The 18,617-nt window shown below is 43.3% G+C and overlaps 1 protein-coding gene across 2 annotated transcripts in view; it reads left to right on the top strand.

Moving 5' to 3' along the window:
* Window positions 1-18,617, top strand: part of LOC105471801 (MER proto-oncogene, tyrosine kinase) — a 133,581-nt gene that overhangs the window by 90,988 nt on the left and 23,976 nt on the right. For both annotated transcript variants that reach the window (XM_071077098.1, XM_071077099.1), the window contains 6 exons: window positions 2,178-2,331; window positions 5,244-5,397; window positions 9,399-9,484; window positions 11,611-11,706; window positions 12,423-12,503; window positions 17,802-17,894. In XM_071077098.1, coding sequence (XP_070933199.1) covers window positions 2,178-2,331; window positions 5,244-5,397; window positions 9,399-9,484; window positions 11,611-11,706; window positions 12,423-12,503; window positions 17,802-17,894 — 664 coding nt within the window. The remainder of the gene's footprint in view (window positions 1-2,177; window positions 2,332-5,243; window positions 5,398-9,398; window positions 9,485-11,610; window positions 11,707-12,422; window positions 12,504-17,801; window positions 17,895-18,617) is intronic.

The raw sequence follows: 18,617 nt of genomic DNA, 5'->3' as shown, positions 1-18,617 counted from the left end.
CCTCTTTCTCACTGTCAAAGGAGAGCAGAGCATTTGAACTGGCGTTATCTTAAAGTATGAGGAATAGGCAAGGTTCTCATGGCCAGCCAGGGATCTGAACCACTTCTGAAACCCAGGGATTGATCAAATAGGGTACATTTTGCCTGGAGGAGAAACCTACCATGGAGGTAAACTCCATGAATGGGTCAAATAAGCTTCTTGGTTTGGGGAACTAGACAGCCTTGATGATTTTCTCTAATGCACCAAGACTTGAAAGATACCATAAAGTCAATTCTGTAAGGTTTTGTATTTATTTATAGAGAAAGAAGACCCAACTGTAGCACCACCTTGAACATGATCTAAGGATAATCATAGCCACCACTGATTACTTGCAGCATGCCAGATCATGTACTTATGTGTTTTACATAAAGGAACTCATTAAACCCTTAACAGTGAGACCGGGCGCAGTGGCTCACGCCTATAATCTCAGCACTTTGGAAGGCCAAGGCAGGTGGATCACCTGAGGTTAGGAGTTTGAGACCAGCCTGACCAATGTGGCGAAACCCCATCTCTACCAAAAATACAAAAATTAGCCGGGCATGGTGGCGGGCACCTGTAGTCCCAGTTACTTGGGCGGCTGAGGCAGGAGAATCGCTTGAACCCGGGAGGTGGAGGTTGCAGTGAGCTGAGATAGCGCCACTGCACTCCAACCTGGGTGACAGAGCAAGACTCCATCTCAAAAAGAAAAAAAGAAAAAAGTAATAAACCAGTGAATGTCTTTTCCTAGAGTGAGCACTCTAGCAAATTAAACAAACTCAAGGAGGGGGTCATGGAGTCCCTGATTTATAGCTAGCTGGTCAGAAGTACAGGTCAAACTACCTGGGGCTTGTGATTTGCATCTGAAATTGGGGGGGCTCTTGGCGGCTGAGCCCTCACCCTGTGGGATCTGACACTATCTCCAGGTGATAGCATTAGAATTGAACTGGGTTGGAGAATGCCCAGCTGGTGTCTGCTGTGGAACTGACTGGTTGTTTGTAGGGAAAAATTCTCATACACTTCTTGGTGACCAGAGGTCACAGAAGCCTTCTGTGTTGACTATTGTGGTGCGGGAGCAGAAAAAACAGCTTGTTTTTTTTTCTGCAGGGGACATTTCTGGGTCCTGATGTCCACTGCCTATTTAGATTTGGAAACAGTCTCTGGATGGCCAACCCGGGTGCCCCCTTGGTCATGAATGATGGACTGCTCTCTCCTTAAGGATTGAGATGGTTCTATCCTTCACCATCACTAGCAAAATGACTGGCTTGAGAGTGAGTGACCAGGGAATACAGTTACCAATAGAACTGCCTTTGCTGTTCATTGATGACCTGTGACATCTGTCACCTACATGACCTGAGACTTCTTTCTGTCTCTGAAATCAAATTTCCAAAATTCAGAGATAAAGACATGTTCCTAGAACTTTGTTTCAGCTTTCACAACCCCTACAATTTCCATTTGAAAAGCCAGCCCAAATGCAACATTAGTTTCCTACACCAGAGAACATTATGATTATAGAGGTTTGGAAAAGGGGAGGAAGGTGTCATATAAACCCTTAGTTCTGGTTATTTTTTTTCCCTTTGTTTGAATGACATTGACTTTTAAATAACATACAAATAAAAGTAAAACCAGAGTTTTGAAAATTGAGCAAGTTGTATATTTGTCACACTGAAAGAAAAAAAAAGTGTCAGTGCCCTCTTCCAGGTAGATTTTAGTCAAACTGCTTATAATTTCAAAGAACAGGAGGCCACTCATGCTGGTTCAAGGGCAGGTGGCAGGTGGACAGTGTCAAGGGACAATGTGACTGGTGTATTGTGCTGTGGGTGGTTCTGAGGATCGAGGGCTCAAGGAGTCAGTCTTGTCTGCCATCTGGGTGCATCTACTACGTGCTCCCTCTCTTCCAGAAGCTTCTTTAGGACCACTGTAAGTGCCATGCCCTCATAGCCCTAGCTTGCCAACACCCCCCAAAACTTGAGGTTGCATCCTGTCCCTACTCGCCTTTTGGTTCCATTGGCCATGGCCTGAGTGAGGAAGGAACGCTGTGAAAGTGTGGCTTCTGGCCCCAGACGTGGGCAGGACGGCTTCCCTCAGAAGGAACTATAGACATGCCTGCAGTTTGCCTGGCCGTCAGTGTTTTCATTTCCTCTTTTCCTCTCTGTCCCCAGAAAGAGCTCTTGGAGGAAGTTGGCCAGAATAACAGCCGAGCTCAGATCTCTGTTCAAGTCCACAATGCTACGTGCACAGTGAGGATTGCAGCCGTCACAAAAGGGGGAGTCGGGCCCTTCAGTGACCCCGTGAAAATATTTATCCCTGCGCATGGTGAGAGCTATACCCAGTAAGGGCTGATAGGGTGTGATGGTCCAGGCAGTACACAGATTGCCAGAAAGTAACCTGGGGGATGGATGGCTGATTAAAGAATGAAAAATAAGGCTGGGCTTATCTCAACACTTCAGGAGTCAAAAGCAGGAGGAGTTGGAGACCAACCTGGGCAATGGACAGCATAGTGAGACCCTGTCTCTACAAAAAAATACGTATTTTTAAAATTTGCTGGGCATGGTGGATCATGCCTGTTGTCCCAGCTACTTGGGAGGCTGAGATGGGAGGATTGCTTGAACCCAGGAGGCAGAGGTTTCAGTGAGCTATGATCACACCACTGTACTCTAGCTAGGTAAGAGAGCGAGACCCTGTCTCAAAAAAAAAAAAGGAAAAATAAGAATCAAAAATACTTTTTCCACTGATAAAGATAGGATATGATAACATGCTTTATAGAACTGCTGATACCCATAGGTCCCTCCTGTAGTTACTATTAATGGTAATAACTTACTTGGGAGATCAGTCTTTTCAGATGCCAACTTCGGCTTTACTTATTGAACTTAGTTGCAATGATATATACTGTACATGACTGAATTTTAGATAAATGATATAGCTAATCCTTAGCTGTCTATAATTGGGACAATTTATTTGCTGGTGCTTGTTTTGCTGTGTTTCAAACAGTACTGCTTTGCCATGTTTTTACCCATTCAAGCCTTGGGTAACATGCCTTGTGCTTTGTCTGCACAGAATATGAAATATTTCCTATGGAAGCCATCCTCAGGCTGTCCTGGGCCCACTGAGCTAAATGCCCAGCCATACGTGTTGGCTTTTGCATGTTGCTGGAATGTCCTTTGGCACGGTGCCACCGTGGTACCCCAAGTGAACCAAGTGCTGTGCTCACTCCATAACCCAATGGAGCCACTTTGTTTGACTCTCACCTTCCCTAGGTTGTTTAATGTTAAATGACTGTCATCAAGTCCATGCATAGGCATCTAGATCAGTGTGCTTATACATTGAGTTTTTGCCAGAAATGACCTTTGTACCCAACAGCAGACAGAACTTGTGAGCAGATGACTGAGTTCCCACCTGTCTGTTACCAGGGACCCTCAAACTTGCTCTCCCTTTTGGTGCTGAAATGGAACCATATTACGTTCCTGCAGCCCATAGGCACAGTTCCTGGGAAACACTAGTAACTGGTGATGGGGAGGCAAGATGTGTCCACCTGGTAGAAATTCAAAGACACTGAGATTCTGCCTGGACATGGTGACTCACACCTGTAATTCCAACACTTTGGGAGGCCAAGGCAGGCAGATCACTTGAACTCAGGAGTTCAAGACCAGCCTAGCCAACATGGTGAAACCCCATCTCTATCAAAAACAATAACAACAACAACAAAAATTAGCAGGGTGTGGTGGCATGCGCCTGTGGTCCCAGCTACTTGGGAGGATTGCTTGAGCCCGGCAGGTGGAGGTTGCAGTGAGCCAAGATCACGCCATTGTATTTCTGCCTGGGTGACAGAGTGAGACCCCATCTCCAAAACGAAACAAAACAAAACAAGAACAAAGACAATGAAATTCTGATTCTAAAGGGACAGCTTTAAAAAATCGGAGTTTAGGCTGGGTGCGGTGGCTCATGCCTATAATCCCAGCACTTTGGGAGGCTGCGGCGGGCGGATCCCTTGAGGTCAGGAGTCCCAGACCAACCTGGCCAACATGGTGAAGCCATGTTGGCTATGCAGGCATTCCTTACCTTGCCTGGCTCCAGTATGCACAAATTTCAATTACCACAGTTAAAAAACAGCCATGCCCCAACAATATAGTTCAAATTTTAGTCACCATTCTATATTAACTATAATGGCAGAAAGCATAAACTCGGGCGGCTGGCTCTTCAGGCCACCAATCACTGTAGAAATAACAGATGCACATCACTCTCAGGACCAATGGCGTCATTTCTTTCAAAGTCTGTTGTGATTGGTCACTGCGCCTTTGTCATTCTTTTTGTGCCCACCTAGCGGAGACATGTGGCGGTGTTGCCTCCTTGTCTCCCAGGGACAAACCCACATGCCATTTTACAAAAATGGGTAATTGAAAGAGGGAGTTGGTGAACAAAGGTAAAAGCACAGCAAAGAAATGCAAAGTGATAGTGTTCAACGTAAAATTTGAATTGAATGTAAGACTATGGAGAGTTGTTACTGCCCCCACTGATAAACGTTAGATGTGAACCAGCGGTCCTTAGTGAAGGTGAACTTATGCACATACATGAAGAGATTGTGACAAAAATGTTGCAAATGTCCCAGAGAAAGCGACACCGTCAAAAAACAACATTGAAGGAATACTGAGAGATATTTTACAACCTTGAAAGAATAAAAGATAAAGTATTAGCCGCGGGTCCAAACTTAGGAATGTGACAGTTCTCCAAAACAGAGAAACTATGTTTTTTCTGTATCATAAGTTACATGACTAGAAGGCAAACTATTCAACCTACTCTCGATCGTTTTTTACAAAGAAATGACACTTTAATTTTTCATGTTTCTCACATTTTTAAACTACAGTGCAAGTAAATATTAGTTGTAATTTTTAAAATTTTCTTGTACATGTATAACTGACGTGAGTTTTCTCATTGATTTTTAAATTACTATTTTTAATTAACAATTGAAAAATTATATATACCTCTGGAGTACAACGTGACATTTTGATCTATATATACGTTGTGGAATGAGTAAATCAAGCTACTTTCCCATCAGTTATTAAGATCTCTTTGCATGGTGTCAGCTTACGCAAAGGGAGGCCTGCCTGTATTTGTAGATTACAAAAGATTTAACTGAGTTCTGAAAGCTTTGACTATTTGTTCTTCCCTGTTACAAGTCAATGTTTCTCATATATTTCAAACCCGTGATTGGTCTATTGGTATTTTACCAGGTTGGGTAGATCATGCCCCCTCTTCAACTCCAGCGCCTGGCAACGCAGATCCTGTGCTCATCATCTTTGGCTGCTTTTGTGGATTTATTTTGATTGGGTTAGTTTTATACATCTCCTTGGCCGTCAGAAAAAGAGTTCAGGAGACAAAGTTTGGGTAAGTCTCCCAGCTAAAAATGTTTGCTCACTGCTATTGACCAGGTTGTTATACCAAGTGATTATGCCTTTCCTGTTGGGCCAGCTGCTCACATTGCTCCCAGGTGGCTGCCCTACCTTACGCATACCCTGGGCTCAGGCAGCTTCCTGACTTAGGCCATGGCTTACAGAAGCAGCTGCCAGCAAAAGCCAGCCCTGAAAAGGGTTCCTTTACAGAGAAGAGTATCAGTAGGCCTTTGCTACTCAAACTGGGTTGCTGTTAAGTGAGGACTTTTATTAGAAGCCTTAAAAATAGGCCGAGGGCGGTGGCTCACACCTGTAATCCCAGCACTTTGGGAGGTCAAGGCAGGCGGATCACTTGAGGTCAGGAGTTTGAGACCAGCCTGGCCAACAGGGCAAAACGTTGTCTCTACAGAAAATGCAAAAATTGGCTGGGCATGATGACACATGCCTGTAATCCCAGCTACTTGAGAGGTTGAGGCACAGGAATTGCTTGAACCCAGAAGGGTTGTTGGCAGGTTGGAGTGGGACAGATTGAGTGAGGAGTGTATGGCTATACTTTGGAGGGGGCTGAGCCTCCCTCTTTCATTGCTCCACCTTCAGAATGCTACTAGAACATCCCACTCGCTCCAAGACTTGCCATAGGCGTGGGAAGGGCTTAAGATTGGCAGCCAGGCTGCCCTTTATTTGTGTTCATCCCAGTCTTAGGGGTCAGTTACTTTAGTCTTTACAAGCCTATTCTTACAATTGTTATATCTTAGTATGTGAATTCTAAAAATGACTATTTTAAAGAAGTGGACAAAATCTGATCTAAATCTTGAACATATAATTGACTAAAATACATCCTAGGATCTTGGTGTGACATGTGGGCTCATCATAAAACAAGTACGGAGAACCTCTGCAGAAGCTGCAAGAGTAGCCCATTAATATGTATTAAAGGCCTGCTAGGCACTGGGCACTGCAGTTGCCTGGAATGCAGTGGTGAACAAAATCCTGCCCTCATGGGGTTCACAGTTCATGGGGAGTCAGGCAGTAGTCAAGCCGTCACAGAATAGATTAACAATGGCAACTGTAATAAATTCTATGTAAAGGGGTAAGAATGTGTCAGAAAAATTTGGCTGCGTGAAGAAAGTCAGGGAAGGCCTTCGTGCAGAAGTGGCTGACACCAGAGCTAAGATCTAAAGAAAGAGCAGGTATTCATTAGATGAGAGAGAAGAAGAGCATTCCAGCCAGAAAGAGCAGCACATGTCACATTACCAAAAAGTGGGGCTGCTGAGCACAGCAAATATATTAACAAGATTACAATACTATTTCAAATATTTAAAAATAAAACTATTTCCAGGAACCCTTAAGCTCAGCAGAAGCTTAAAACAAAGACTTGTAACAGGTTATTTTTATCTCTGCCAAAGTCAGTTCCCATGGATCCTTACTACAAGATCTATTCATTTGTTCCTTTTGTAAAACCGCTTTCCAGCTCATTTTTAAATGAAAATACTTTTATTTTTACTTATAAAAATAACATTATATTTTTAAAAAATCAGATTACATAGAATAGTCAAAAGGAGAAAGTGAGACCCATCTCAGGCCCATAGTTGGTCTTGGTTGCTATTTTGGCGTACATCTTTCCAAGTGCTTTGCTTTTTGTACATCAGTATTTTTTTTAATTGTGTATCTCTTTGAAATAACCTATGTACCTAAGGTAAATTGAGATTAAATCTGTAATCTGGACTTTCTAATTCATAATACTTTCCCACCAATTAGTCTAAAACAGTGACTAAATGGATTATTAAAATAGGCTTCATTTTTTATTTTTAAAATTAATTCTTTTTTTGAGACAGCATCTTGCTCTGTCGTCCGGGCTAGAGTGCAGTGGTGCAGTCATAGCTCACTGCAGCCTCATCCTCCGGAACCCAAGTGATCCTCCCATCTCAGCCTCCCGATTAGCTGGGACCGCAGTCGCATACTACCATTTCTGGCTAATTTTCTTACTTTTTGTAGATATGAGGCATCTCACCTTGTTGCCCAGGCTGGTCTTGAACTCCTGGGCTCAAGTGATCCTCCTGCCTCAGCCTCCCAAAGTGCTGGGATTGCAGGCATGAATCACCACGCCCAGCCTTATTTTTAGAACAGTTTTAATTTTACAGAAACATTGAGAAGATAGTACAGAGACTTCTCATATGCTCCATACCTAGTTTCCTCTATTATTAACAGCTTACATTATTAGTGTCACACGTGTCTGTGTGAAGAGACCATCAACAGGCTTTGTGTGAGCAATAAAGCTTTTTTTTTTTTTTTTGGGACGGGGTCTTGCTCTATCACCCAGGCTGGAGTGCAGTGGCACTATCTCGGCTCACTGCAAGCTCCGCCTCCCAGGTACACGCCATTCTCCTGCCTCAGCCTCCCGAGTACCTGGGACTACAGGCGCCTGCCATCACGCCTGGCTAATTTTTTGTATTTTTAGTAGAGACGGGGTTTCACCATGTTAACCAGGATGGTCTCGATCTCCTGACCTCGTGATCTGTCCGCCTTGGCCTCCCAAAGTGCTGGGATTACAGGCGTGAGCCACCGTGCCTGGCCACAATAAAGCTTTTTAATCACCTGGGTGCAGGCGGGCTGAGTCCGAAAAAGGAGTCAGCAAAGGGTGGTGGAATTATTGTTAGTTCTTATAGGTTTGGGATAGGCAGTGGAGTTAGGACCAATTTTTTGCCGGCAGGGGGTGGATCTTGCAGAGTACATTCTCAAGAGTGGGGAGAATATTACAAAGTACCTTCTCAAGGGTGGAGAGGGTGTATCGTACAAAGTACATTCACAAGGACGGGTGGAATATCACAAAGTACCTTATTGCAAGGGAGGGGAGGGTGTATTGTCACAAAGTCAATTGATCAATTAGGGTGGAGCAGGAACAAATCACAATGGTGGAATGTCATCAGTTAAGGCAGGAACTGACTATTTTCACTTCTTTTGTAGATCTTCGGTTGCTTCAGGCCATCTGGATGTATACGTGCAGGTCACAGGGGAAATGATGGCTTAGCTTGGGCTCAGGGTCCTGACAATTAGTATAATACATTTGTTACAGTTAATGAGCCAATATTGATACATTGTCATTAGCTAACATCTCTACTTTGAGATTTCCTTAATTTTCACCTAATGTCCCTTTTCTGTTCTGGGATCCCATCCAGGACGCCACATTTTACAGTCAGTCGTCACATCTCCTTAGGCTCCTCTTGGCTGTGGCTGTTTCTTAGACCTTTCTTGTCTTTGATGATCTTGCCAGTTTTCAGAAGTGTTAGTTGGGGGTTTTATAGGATGCCCCTCTGTTGCAATTTGTTCGATGTTTTGCTGATAATGAGCAGGGGTTATGGGTGATTGAGAGGAAGAGCCACAGAATTAAAGTGCCATTGTCATCACTTCTTATCAAGGGTGCATATTAACATGATTTTTCATTGCTGATGTTGACATTGATCACCTAGCGGAAGTAGTATTTGCTGGGTTTCTCTACCATGAAGTTATTTTTTCTCCCTTTCCCTACTGTTCTTTGGAAGCAAGTCCCTATGCAAGCCCATACTCACAGCGTAAGGATTTAACTCCCTCCACCCCTTACTAGCTACATAAAATATTTGGAATCCTTCACCACAGGAGATTGGTGTGTTTTGTTCCATTCATTCATTCAATCATATTTTCATAAGTATGAACTCATTGATATTCATTTTATACTCATAGTCTAGTATTACTTTAGTTTCTTGCTCAGATTGTTACAGCTTTGGCCACTGGGAGCTTGTCTGTTATTCTCTGTTCTTGATGGTACCTAGCTAGAGTAGTTTCAATATTGCCAAGTAAGTCTAAAATAAATCAAAGGAAAGAAACATATTTCTTCTAGGGGGAAAGTTTTTGTTGTAGAAGAGCCCATTGAAAAGGGGAAGCTCTGTAGCATCCTTGTGGAATCAGCACCTGCCCCAGTAGCCCTGTTTTTATAGTGAAGTATCTTTGTTTTCATTCACCCAGGAATGCATTCACAGAGGAGGATTCTGAATTAGTGGTAAATTATATAGCAAAGAAGTCCTTCTGTCGGCGAGCCATTGAACTTACCTGTAAGTTGGCTTTCATTTCCCTTTTTGGCAAAAGTTAAAATAGTTGAAAACAAAGAAAGAACAACAGACAGATTTCTAACAAAAGCCAAAGGTATCGAAGACGAATGGGTATTTTTAATGTACAAAATGTCTTTAAAAGCCGCAAGTAGATAGATATTGCTATGCACAGCTCTGCGGGCTAGTTTACTGGAATCAGGAGCTTAACCTGGGGTTAAAAGGACTCCTAATGTCATGAAATGTGGCAGAAAAGAGGAACCTTCTGGGGTGACAGAAGATGGGTAGAGGTCAGGGATTTAAAGAAAACTTATAACTAGCGGACTTAATCTCGAGCCTCATTTCCTGTTTTCCTGGCAACCAACTCCGAGGATGATGTGCCAACATGCTTTATAGTAAAATGTTTGAGCTTTGCTGAATCAGAGAGTGGGGGCTTCTGGTTTAAACAGTGGAACTAAACAGATACTAGTGTTCCTGAATAATTTCAGAAAAAGTATAGAAAGAACATGCAAATATTAACAAATTCATGCTTCTGGATTTTTGCCCCCAGTAAAGAAAATCTATGAAAATGACAGAATACAGGTTGCTATGAAATAGAAACTTGCTTGGTGTAGAATATTATTAGTTGCTTTACGTTTCTAGTCTGTAAGTTTTGACTTTTAGATATCCTCAATTTTTTTTAATTTAAAATTTAAAAATTTGTCATTTAGACCACTTTCTCTCCTTTATTGGAGAACCACTGGATAAAGTTTTTTCTCAGAGAACTAATGTGTCCTAATTATCCACATTTTTTTTTTTTTTTTTTCTTTCAAGAGCTTGTTGATGCCTTAACTATGGTCCAGACTGAATCATTTGCCAGGAGTTGTTGAACTGGTCTCCTTCTGGTTAATTTCTCTTGTTGCCAACACAACACATCTATTATATATCTTACTATATTACATATTTTATTATAGAAAATCGTATTCTCCAATTCCTCAAAGTGCTCATTTTAGCCCTAGCTAAGCTGTTATAATGAGGTTTCATATACAGTATGTAAAATAAGAGCTTGTTCTCTAGATGTTTTCTGTGGTTTGTGAGACTCCATCCATGGCATGGGAGGGTAGGGGAAGTGTGGTTCTTTTGTATACTGTAGTTAAGGGTATAATATTAATAGTAAAGAATTCACTAGAAAGTACCTATTGACTTACCTTCCTTACCCCTTTAAGTCAAAGGCAAACCACCCCTACATGAATCTGATTGCCGGCTGCTGCTACCACACTACAGAAAGAGAAATACGGTTCTCATTTTTGTAATTCTTCAGAATTAACCTTGCCCTGAAAGATTCATTCTACTTAGTTTAATCATAATAAAGTATGAAGTTTCATTACTGGCAATTTGGGGAGAGAAATAATAGATACAAAATGAGAAAAGGGGCTGGCTGTGGTGACTCACGCCTGTAATCCCAGCACTTTGGGAGGGCGAGGTGGGCAGATTACTTGAGGTCAGGAGTTCGAGACTAGTCTGGCCCACATTATGAAACCCGTCTCTACTAAAAATACATAAATTAGCTGGGTGTGGTGGTGCGTGCCTGCAGTTCCAGATACTTGTGCCGGCTGAGGCACAAGAATCGCTTGAACCTAGGAGTCAGAGGTTGCAGTGAGCCAAGACTGTGCCATTGCACTTCAGCCTGGGCAACAGAGCTAGACTCTGGCTCAATAAATAAATAAATAAATAAGGAATATTTATTTTATTTTATTTATTTATTTTTTTTTTGAGATGGAGTCTCGCTCTGTTGCCCAGGCCAGAGTGCAGTGGCCAGATCTCGGCTCACTGCAAGCTCCGCCTCCCGGGATTACGCCATTCTCCTGCCTCAGCCTCCCGAGTACCTGGGACTACAGGCGCCCGCCACCTTGCCTGGCTAGTTTTTTTGTATTTTTTAGTAGAGACGGGGTTTCACCGTGTTAGCCAGGATGGTCTCGATCTCCTGACCTCGTGATCCGCCCATCTTGGCCTCCCAAAGTGCTGGGATTACAGGCTTGAGCCACTGCGCCCAGCAGGAATGTTTATTATACAGGACTTTATTTCATTTTAGTTATTAAGTGAAAGAAAGCATGCTGACAATTTTTATACATACTAAATTACTCCTTTTTCAGTACATAGCTTGGGAGTCAGCGAGGAACTACAAAATAAACTAGAAGATGTTGTGATTGACAGGAATCTTCTAATTCTTGGAAAAATTCTGGGCGAAGGTAAGCAGTTTAAAGTAATTCTAATAAAATGTGGGACAAAAAGGTAAGCAGTTTAGAATAGTTCTTTAACATGTATTTATTAAATAAAATACCATCTTAGGACTCTGAGTTATACTATGGATAGTTATATTTTATTATTTAAAATGATAGACTATTGATTTTTGAAACTCAGATCTGGCAAATGAAAAGATTCTCTTCAATGCCTAGCACATACAGGTCCTTGAAAAATATTAATTTTCGTTCTTCATTGAAAAGCATGTAATTTATTGATTAGTTTCCTACGTACTTTAAGATTATTCCTCTAGTTCTTAAGTTTATTGTTCTTGGCATCTTTCTAATTAGGAACAAAAATGAAAATACATATTTAACTTGTTAAGTTGTTCTTAGGATGAATGATAATGGTATTAAGAGTTTGTGCTTTAGAAACTTCAATTGTATTTTTCATGTTCTCTTCTAAGTGTCTTGGATCGGTTATAATGCTTAATAAAGTGATGAGCAAAGGTAGGCCCAAGCCACCCAAGCTCATGACAAGCAGGAGACTAGAGTGCGGTGCATCGCCCTGGTTTGCGATGCGGGTGGCCTGGGCCGGCTCTGCCTGGCTACCCGTGGGTGAGATGCTCTCATACCACGTGAAGCCAGCAGCCCTGGCACTGTAGCATTTCTGTGGTCAGGGGAGAATTTGCACAGTGTCCATACAGAGTTCTTTCACTTCACAGGAGAGTTTGGGTCTGTAATGGAAGGAAATCTTAAGCAGGAAGATGGGACCTCTCAGAAAGTGGCAGTGAAGACCATGAAGTGTGAGTTATCAATGATGAATCCCATTCTTCTGGGGTGGGCAGTTGCTTCAGTATTGGGTGCTCCATGAGGCCATATGTCACAATCTCAGTTGCCAGTGGGTCAGAAGGCAATGAGTAACACTGGTCACCAAGGGGGAATTACTATAATGAGCTCTTCATGCATGCATTACATATTCTTTTGTGGGGTTTTTTTTTTTTTTTTTGAGACAGAGTCTTGCTTTGTCGCCCAGGCTGGAGTGCAGTGGTGCAATCTCAGCTCACTGCAAGCTCTGCCTTCCAGGTTCACGCCATTCTCCTGCCTCAGCCTCCCAAGTAGCTGGGACTACAAGTGCCTGCCACCACGCCCGGCTAATTTTTGTATTTTTAGTAGAGACGGGGTTTCACCGTGTTAGCCAGGATGGTCTCGATCTCCTGACCTTGTGATCCGCCCACCTCAGCCTCCCAAAGTGCTGGATTACAGGCATGAGCCACCGTGCCCGGCCTACATATTCTTTATACTCAAGGCAATAACATTTTTTTAAGTTTTACTAACTCCTGCATGCCTATGCATACATACTCTCTGTCTTGCTCTCTCTCTTTCTCTCACTGTCTCTCTCTCTCACTCTCTCTCATCTAGTAGAGCTAACAACTCCAAAGGAGAGCATGAATTGCTGAGGCAGTGGTGATCTGATGGCAACATCTGACCCCAGGGGTTGTTCTGGCCGACCTGTCTAGTGTGGTGGGGCCACTTCCTCATTTGAGGATGATTGCATGGCCCTGAGGAAGCTGTGGGCTGCCTGGAAAGTAAGTTCCCCAGAAGGAGGAGAAATACTTGGTCAAGGCATATGAAGAGTTGCTATCATAAGCTAGAACTTCCAAGCAAGATGGGAAGAGAGCCAGCAGTGGGGCAGGGAGGGTCTTGTAAATCATAGCCAAGAACCTGCTTTATCCTGCAAGGAGTAGAGCGCTATTAAGAGTCTTAACCAGCTGGGCACGGTGGCCTGTATCCCAGCACTTTGGGAGGCTGAGGCGGGCGGATCACAAGGTCAGGAGTTTGAGACGAGCCTGACCAACATGGCAAAACCCCGTCTCCACTAAAAATACAAAAATTAGCTGGGGCATGGTGGCACGCACCTGTAATCCCAGGTGGCTGAGGCAGGAGAATCGCTTGAACTCAGGAGGCAGAGGTTGCAGTGAGCCTAGATCACACCACTGGACTCCAGCCTGGGTGACAGAGTGAGACTCAAGTCTCAAACAAAAAAGAGTCTTAACCAAGTAAGAACAGAGCAGGTTACATTCCAGAAAGTTCACTTTGATGTCAGTGTGGAGGAGAACAAATTACAGTGTTGACAAAAATAGTGCTAGATGCACGTATGTTTATTGCAGCACTATTCACAATAGCAAAGACTTGGAATCAACCCAAGTGTCCATCAGTGACAGACTGGATTAAGAAACTGTGGCACATATACACCATGGAATACTATGCAGCCATAAAAAAGGATGAGTTCGTGTCCTTTGTAGAGACATGAATGCAGCTGGAAACCATCATTCTCAACAAATTATCGCAAGAACAGAAAACCAAATACCGCATGTTCTCACTCATAGGTGGGAATTGAACAATGAGATCACTTGGACACAGGAAGGGGAATATCCCACACCGGGGCCTATTGTGGGGAGGGGGGAGGATGGAGGGGGGGAGGGATAGTATTAGGAGATATACCTAATGTAAATGACGAGTTAATGGGTACAGCACACCAACATGGCACATGTATACATATGTAACAAACCTGCACGTTGTGCACATGTACCCTGGAACTTAAGGTATAATAATAAAAAAATAAATAAAAAAAATAGTGCTAGATGCCAGTTAGGACACTCTAAAATCTATGCAGTCTAGGCCCTCTCGAATCCTTTTTTTTTTTTTTTAATTGAGATGGAGTCTCACTGTGTCACACAGGCTGGCGTGCAGTGGTGCCATCTTGGCTTACTGCAACCTCCACCTCCTGGGTTCAAGTGATTCTCCCACCTCAGTCTTCTGAGTAGCTGGGATTACAGGTACCCACCAACACACCTGGCTAAATTTTTGAATTTTTAGTAAAGATGGGGTTTCTCCATGTTGGCCCAGCTGGTCTTGAACTCCTGACCTCAAATGATCCACCTGCCTCAGCCCCCCAAAGTTCTGGGATAACAGGCGTGAGCCACCGCACCCGTCCCAAAATCTATATAGATAAGGAAACTATAGTGACTTGCTGACTTGTCTAATTGAAATAGCTAGAAAGGGGGCAGGTTGTGCTGGGCTTCTTCATTACCATAAGATGACCAGATTTCACCGGCAGAGCAACGTAGCATTTCCTCTCCTTGTCCTTCTCCCAGGAAGGACACACAGCTGTCTAAGTTTGATTCTATGGGTGTCTGGCTGGTCATGGCCTATCACTGGGGAACTTAGAAAATAGACTGTGGTCATATGGCATTTCACCCACAGTCTTCATCACGAATCATGGATGGAGATTATTTGGTGCTCAGTTTGTCAATATTCTTGGTGTTGCTTCCTTATTAACCCCTTGTACCTATTCAATACTATTTTTGATCAGGGAATAAAGTAAAGTTGGATTCTTCCTAAAATTTAAATCCACTAGTTACTGGACATTAAAGCGTAAGTTAGATTATAAGCATGTTCTGAGACTCTTAAATGAAAAGGCTGAAGTTTATTTATTTTTTTCTTTTTGAGACAGAGTATTGCTCTGTCACCTAGGCTGGAGTGCAATGGCATGATCTCGGCTCACTGCAACCTCTGCCTCTGGGTTCAAGTAATTCTCCCGCCTCAACCTCCCGAGTAGCTGGGATTACAGGCATGCACCACCATGTCTGGTTAATTTTTGTATTTTTTGTAGACATGGGATTTCACCATGTTGGCCAGGCTGGTCTTGAATTCTTGGCCTCAAGTAATCCGCCCACTTTGGCCTCCCAAAGTGCTGGGATTACAGGTGTGAGCCACCGCACCTGGCCTGGAGGCTGAAGCTTAATTCGGTTATGAAAAGGAACCACAATAACCAACAAGCCACATGAACCGATGCTTTTTGCTTTTTAAGCAGACCGTAATGGCTAATATTTATGCGATACTCACCGTTAGCCAAAGGACATTGCAGTTATTCCCGCATTTCATCAGGACAACAAGAAGAGAAAATGAACATAACTGAAAGGAGGTTCAGGAACTAGCCCCCAGAAACTAAAGCACCCTGAAGTCAGAATACTAACTGGAGCTGAACCGAGCACTGAGCCATATTCTGTACCATTCCTGCTCTTCCGTGATTTTATTTGAGCCTCACAGTGTGTCTGTGGGGAATCTTTCCATAATCCCTATTTAGGGATATAGGCACGCATATTAGGAGGCCTAGTGGGAGGAGCTGGGCCTGGAACCCCCTTTTTCTCTGGCTTGGCTCTGCAGTTATTTAATTTCGTTAGGGTAACTTGCATAGGGATTACACCCCTGCTAATTGTCAAAGATTGAGAGAATAATCTCTAGCTTCAAAATCCCCAGGCTCAGCTACATTTACTTGCAGGTTGGACCCCCCAGGGAAGAGATGCCCTCGTGCATGATTTTAATCAGTAGTTATGCACTGTTAATGCAAATTCCCGAAGGCAAACCTGACTTTTTGTTTTATTTATTTGTTTTTAATTGGGGCAACATATACATAATGTAAAATTTACCATCTTAACCATTTTAAGTATACAGTTCGGTGATATTAAGAGCCATATTCATAATGTTATACAACCATCACTACCATCCATCTCTAAAACTTTTCTTTTTTTTTTTATGTTGAGACAGAGTCTCGCTCTGTCGCCCAGGCTGGAGTGCAGTGGTGCTATCTCGGCTCACTGCAAGCTCCGCCCCCTGGGTTCATGCCATTCTCCTGCCTCAGCCTCCCAAGTAGCTGGGACTACAGGCACCCACCACCATGCCCGGCTAATTTTTTGTATTTTTAGTAGAGACGGGGTTTCACCCTGTTAGCCAGGATGGTCTCGATCTCCTGACCTCGTGATCCACCCGCCTTGGCCTCCCAAAGTGCCGGGATTACAGGCGTGATCCACTGCGTCTGGCCCCAAAACTTTTCATCTTGCAAAACTGAAACTCTACACCTACTGAACAATGACTCCCCAGTACCCTCTCTCCCCAGCCCTAGCAAGCACTATTCTATTTTCTATCTCTGATTTTGACTCTCTAGGTACTTCGTATAATATTCATCCTTTTGTGACTGGCTTATTTCACTTAGCATAATACAGAATTTTAAATGTCTCTCTTAAGCCAATTTAATTTAAAAACCGTGGTGTGAAAATGCATACGGCTCATAAGGTGTGGTTGAGCAACCAGACTTGCAGGACACACACCAACAGAAAGGGAGAGGTGTGAGTTCTTTCTTTTTTAAAAAAAAAACAGGCTGGGCGCGGTGGCTCATGCCTGTAATCCCAGCACTTTGGGAGGCCGAGGTGGGCAGATCACGAGGTTAGGAACTCGAGACCATCTTGCCTAACATGGTGAAACCCTGTCTCTACTAAAAAATACAAAAAAAAAAAAATTAGCCAGGTGTGGTGGCGGGCGCCTGTAGTCCCAGCTACTTGGGAGGCTGAGGCAGGAGAATGATGTGAACCTGGGAGGTGGAGCCGAGATCCTGCCACTGCACTCCAGCCTGGGGGAAAGAGCAAGACTCTGTCTCAAAAAAAAAAAAAAAACAAAAGCAAATATAATTGCAACAGATCAGTTAGAATTGTTTTTGGGTTTGGGTTGGTTTTTTTTTTTTTTTTTGGAATTTTTTTTCTTTACCATTAGACTTTAACTTTTTAGAGCAGTTTCAGGTTTGCAGAAAAGTTGGGCAGAAAGTACAGAGAATGCTCATAGGTCCCCTCCTGACACACACAATCTCTCCTATTATTAATGTCTTTTATTACTGAGCTGCATTTTTTGCAATTGATGAACCCATACTGATACATTATTATTAACCAGAGTCCATATTTTACATTAGGGCTCACTCTTGGTGTTGTACAACTCTGTGGGTTTTGACAAATGTGTAGTGTCATGCATCCACCACTACAGTATCTTACAGAATTATTTCTTGGCCCTAAAAGTCCCCTGTGCTTTGCCTGTTTGCCCCCGTCTTCTCTTCCCTACCCCTACTAGCCCGTGACAACCACCCATCTGTTTCCTGTCTCTATAGTTTCATCTCTTCCTGGCCTGGATTTTAGAGAACAGAATTGCTGTTGCCCACCCCCTCCCCTTAATTGAGTGAATTATCCATACTTAACCTTTTCTTTTTTCTCCTTTAGTGGACAACTTTTCACAGCGGGAGATCGAGGAGTTTCTCAGTGAGGCAGCGTGCATGAAAGATTTCAGCCACCCAAATGTCATTCGACTTCTAGGTACTTCTGAGAAATGTGGGAGTGGGTGGCCAAGGGGCTCTGCTGATCTGCTCTGTGCCAAAGGGAAAGATCTCTGGTGTAGATACGTTTACACTTTGTATAACCCCAACATAACCTATAACATTGAGGTTTTCACCCAGACTTCTCTTCACAATGATGTTTTCTGAGGCTGGTAGTAATCATGAGCTTGCATTTTCTGGACACTGATGGGCTCAGGAATGATTTGAGTTTTCTACAGAATTCTGGAGAGTATGAATTAAATTATCCTCGGTTACTCAAAGGCAAGACACAGAGGTGGCCGTGTTATAATTTTTATGAATTTAAGGTTATACATGAGTTAGATAGCAGTGGGATAAAGCTGAAAAAGTAGACAAATTCCACAGGTTATCTTTGAGAAGTAATTTATTAACCTATTTGAAAGCACTGATTTCCGGCCAGGCGCGGTGGCTCACGCCTGTAATCCCAGCACTTTTGGAGGCCGAGGCAGGTGGATCACATGAGGTCCGCAGTTCTAGACCAGCCTAGCCAACATGGTGAAACCCTGTCCCTGCTAAAAATACAAAAAAAAATTAGCCAAGCATGGTGGCAGGTGCCTGTAATCCCAGCTACTCAGGAGGCTGAGGCAGGAGAATCGCTGGAACCCAGGAGGTGGAGGTTGCAGTGAGCCGAGATCGCACCATTGCACTCCAGCCTGGGGAACAAGAGGGACACTTTGTCTTAAAA

Source organism: Macaca nemestrina, chromosome 13, assembly GCF_043159975.1.
Source record: "Macaca nemestrina isolate mMacNem1 chromosome 13, mMacNem.hap1, whole genome shotgun sequence".
Lineage (NCBI taxonomy): Eukaryota > Metazoa > Chordata > Mammalia > Primates > Cercopithecidae > Macaca > Macaca nemestrina.
This window is presented reverse-complemented; position numbering and strand designations above follow the sequence as displayed.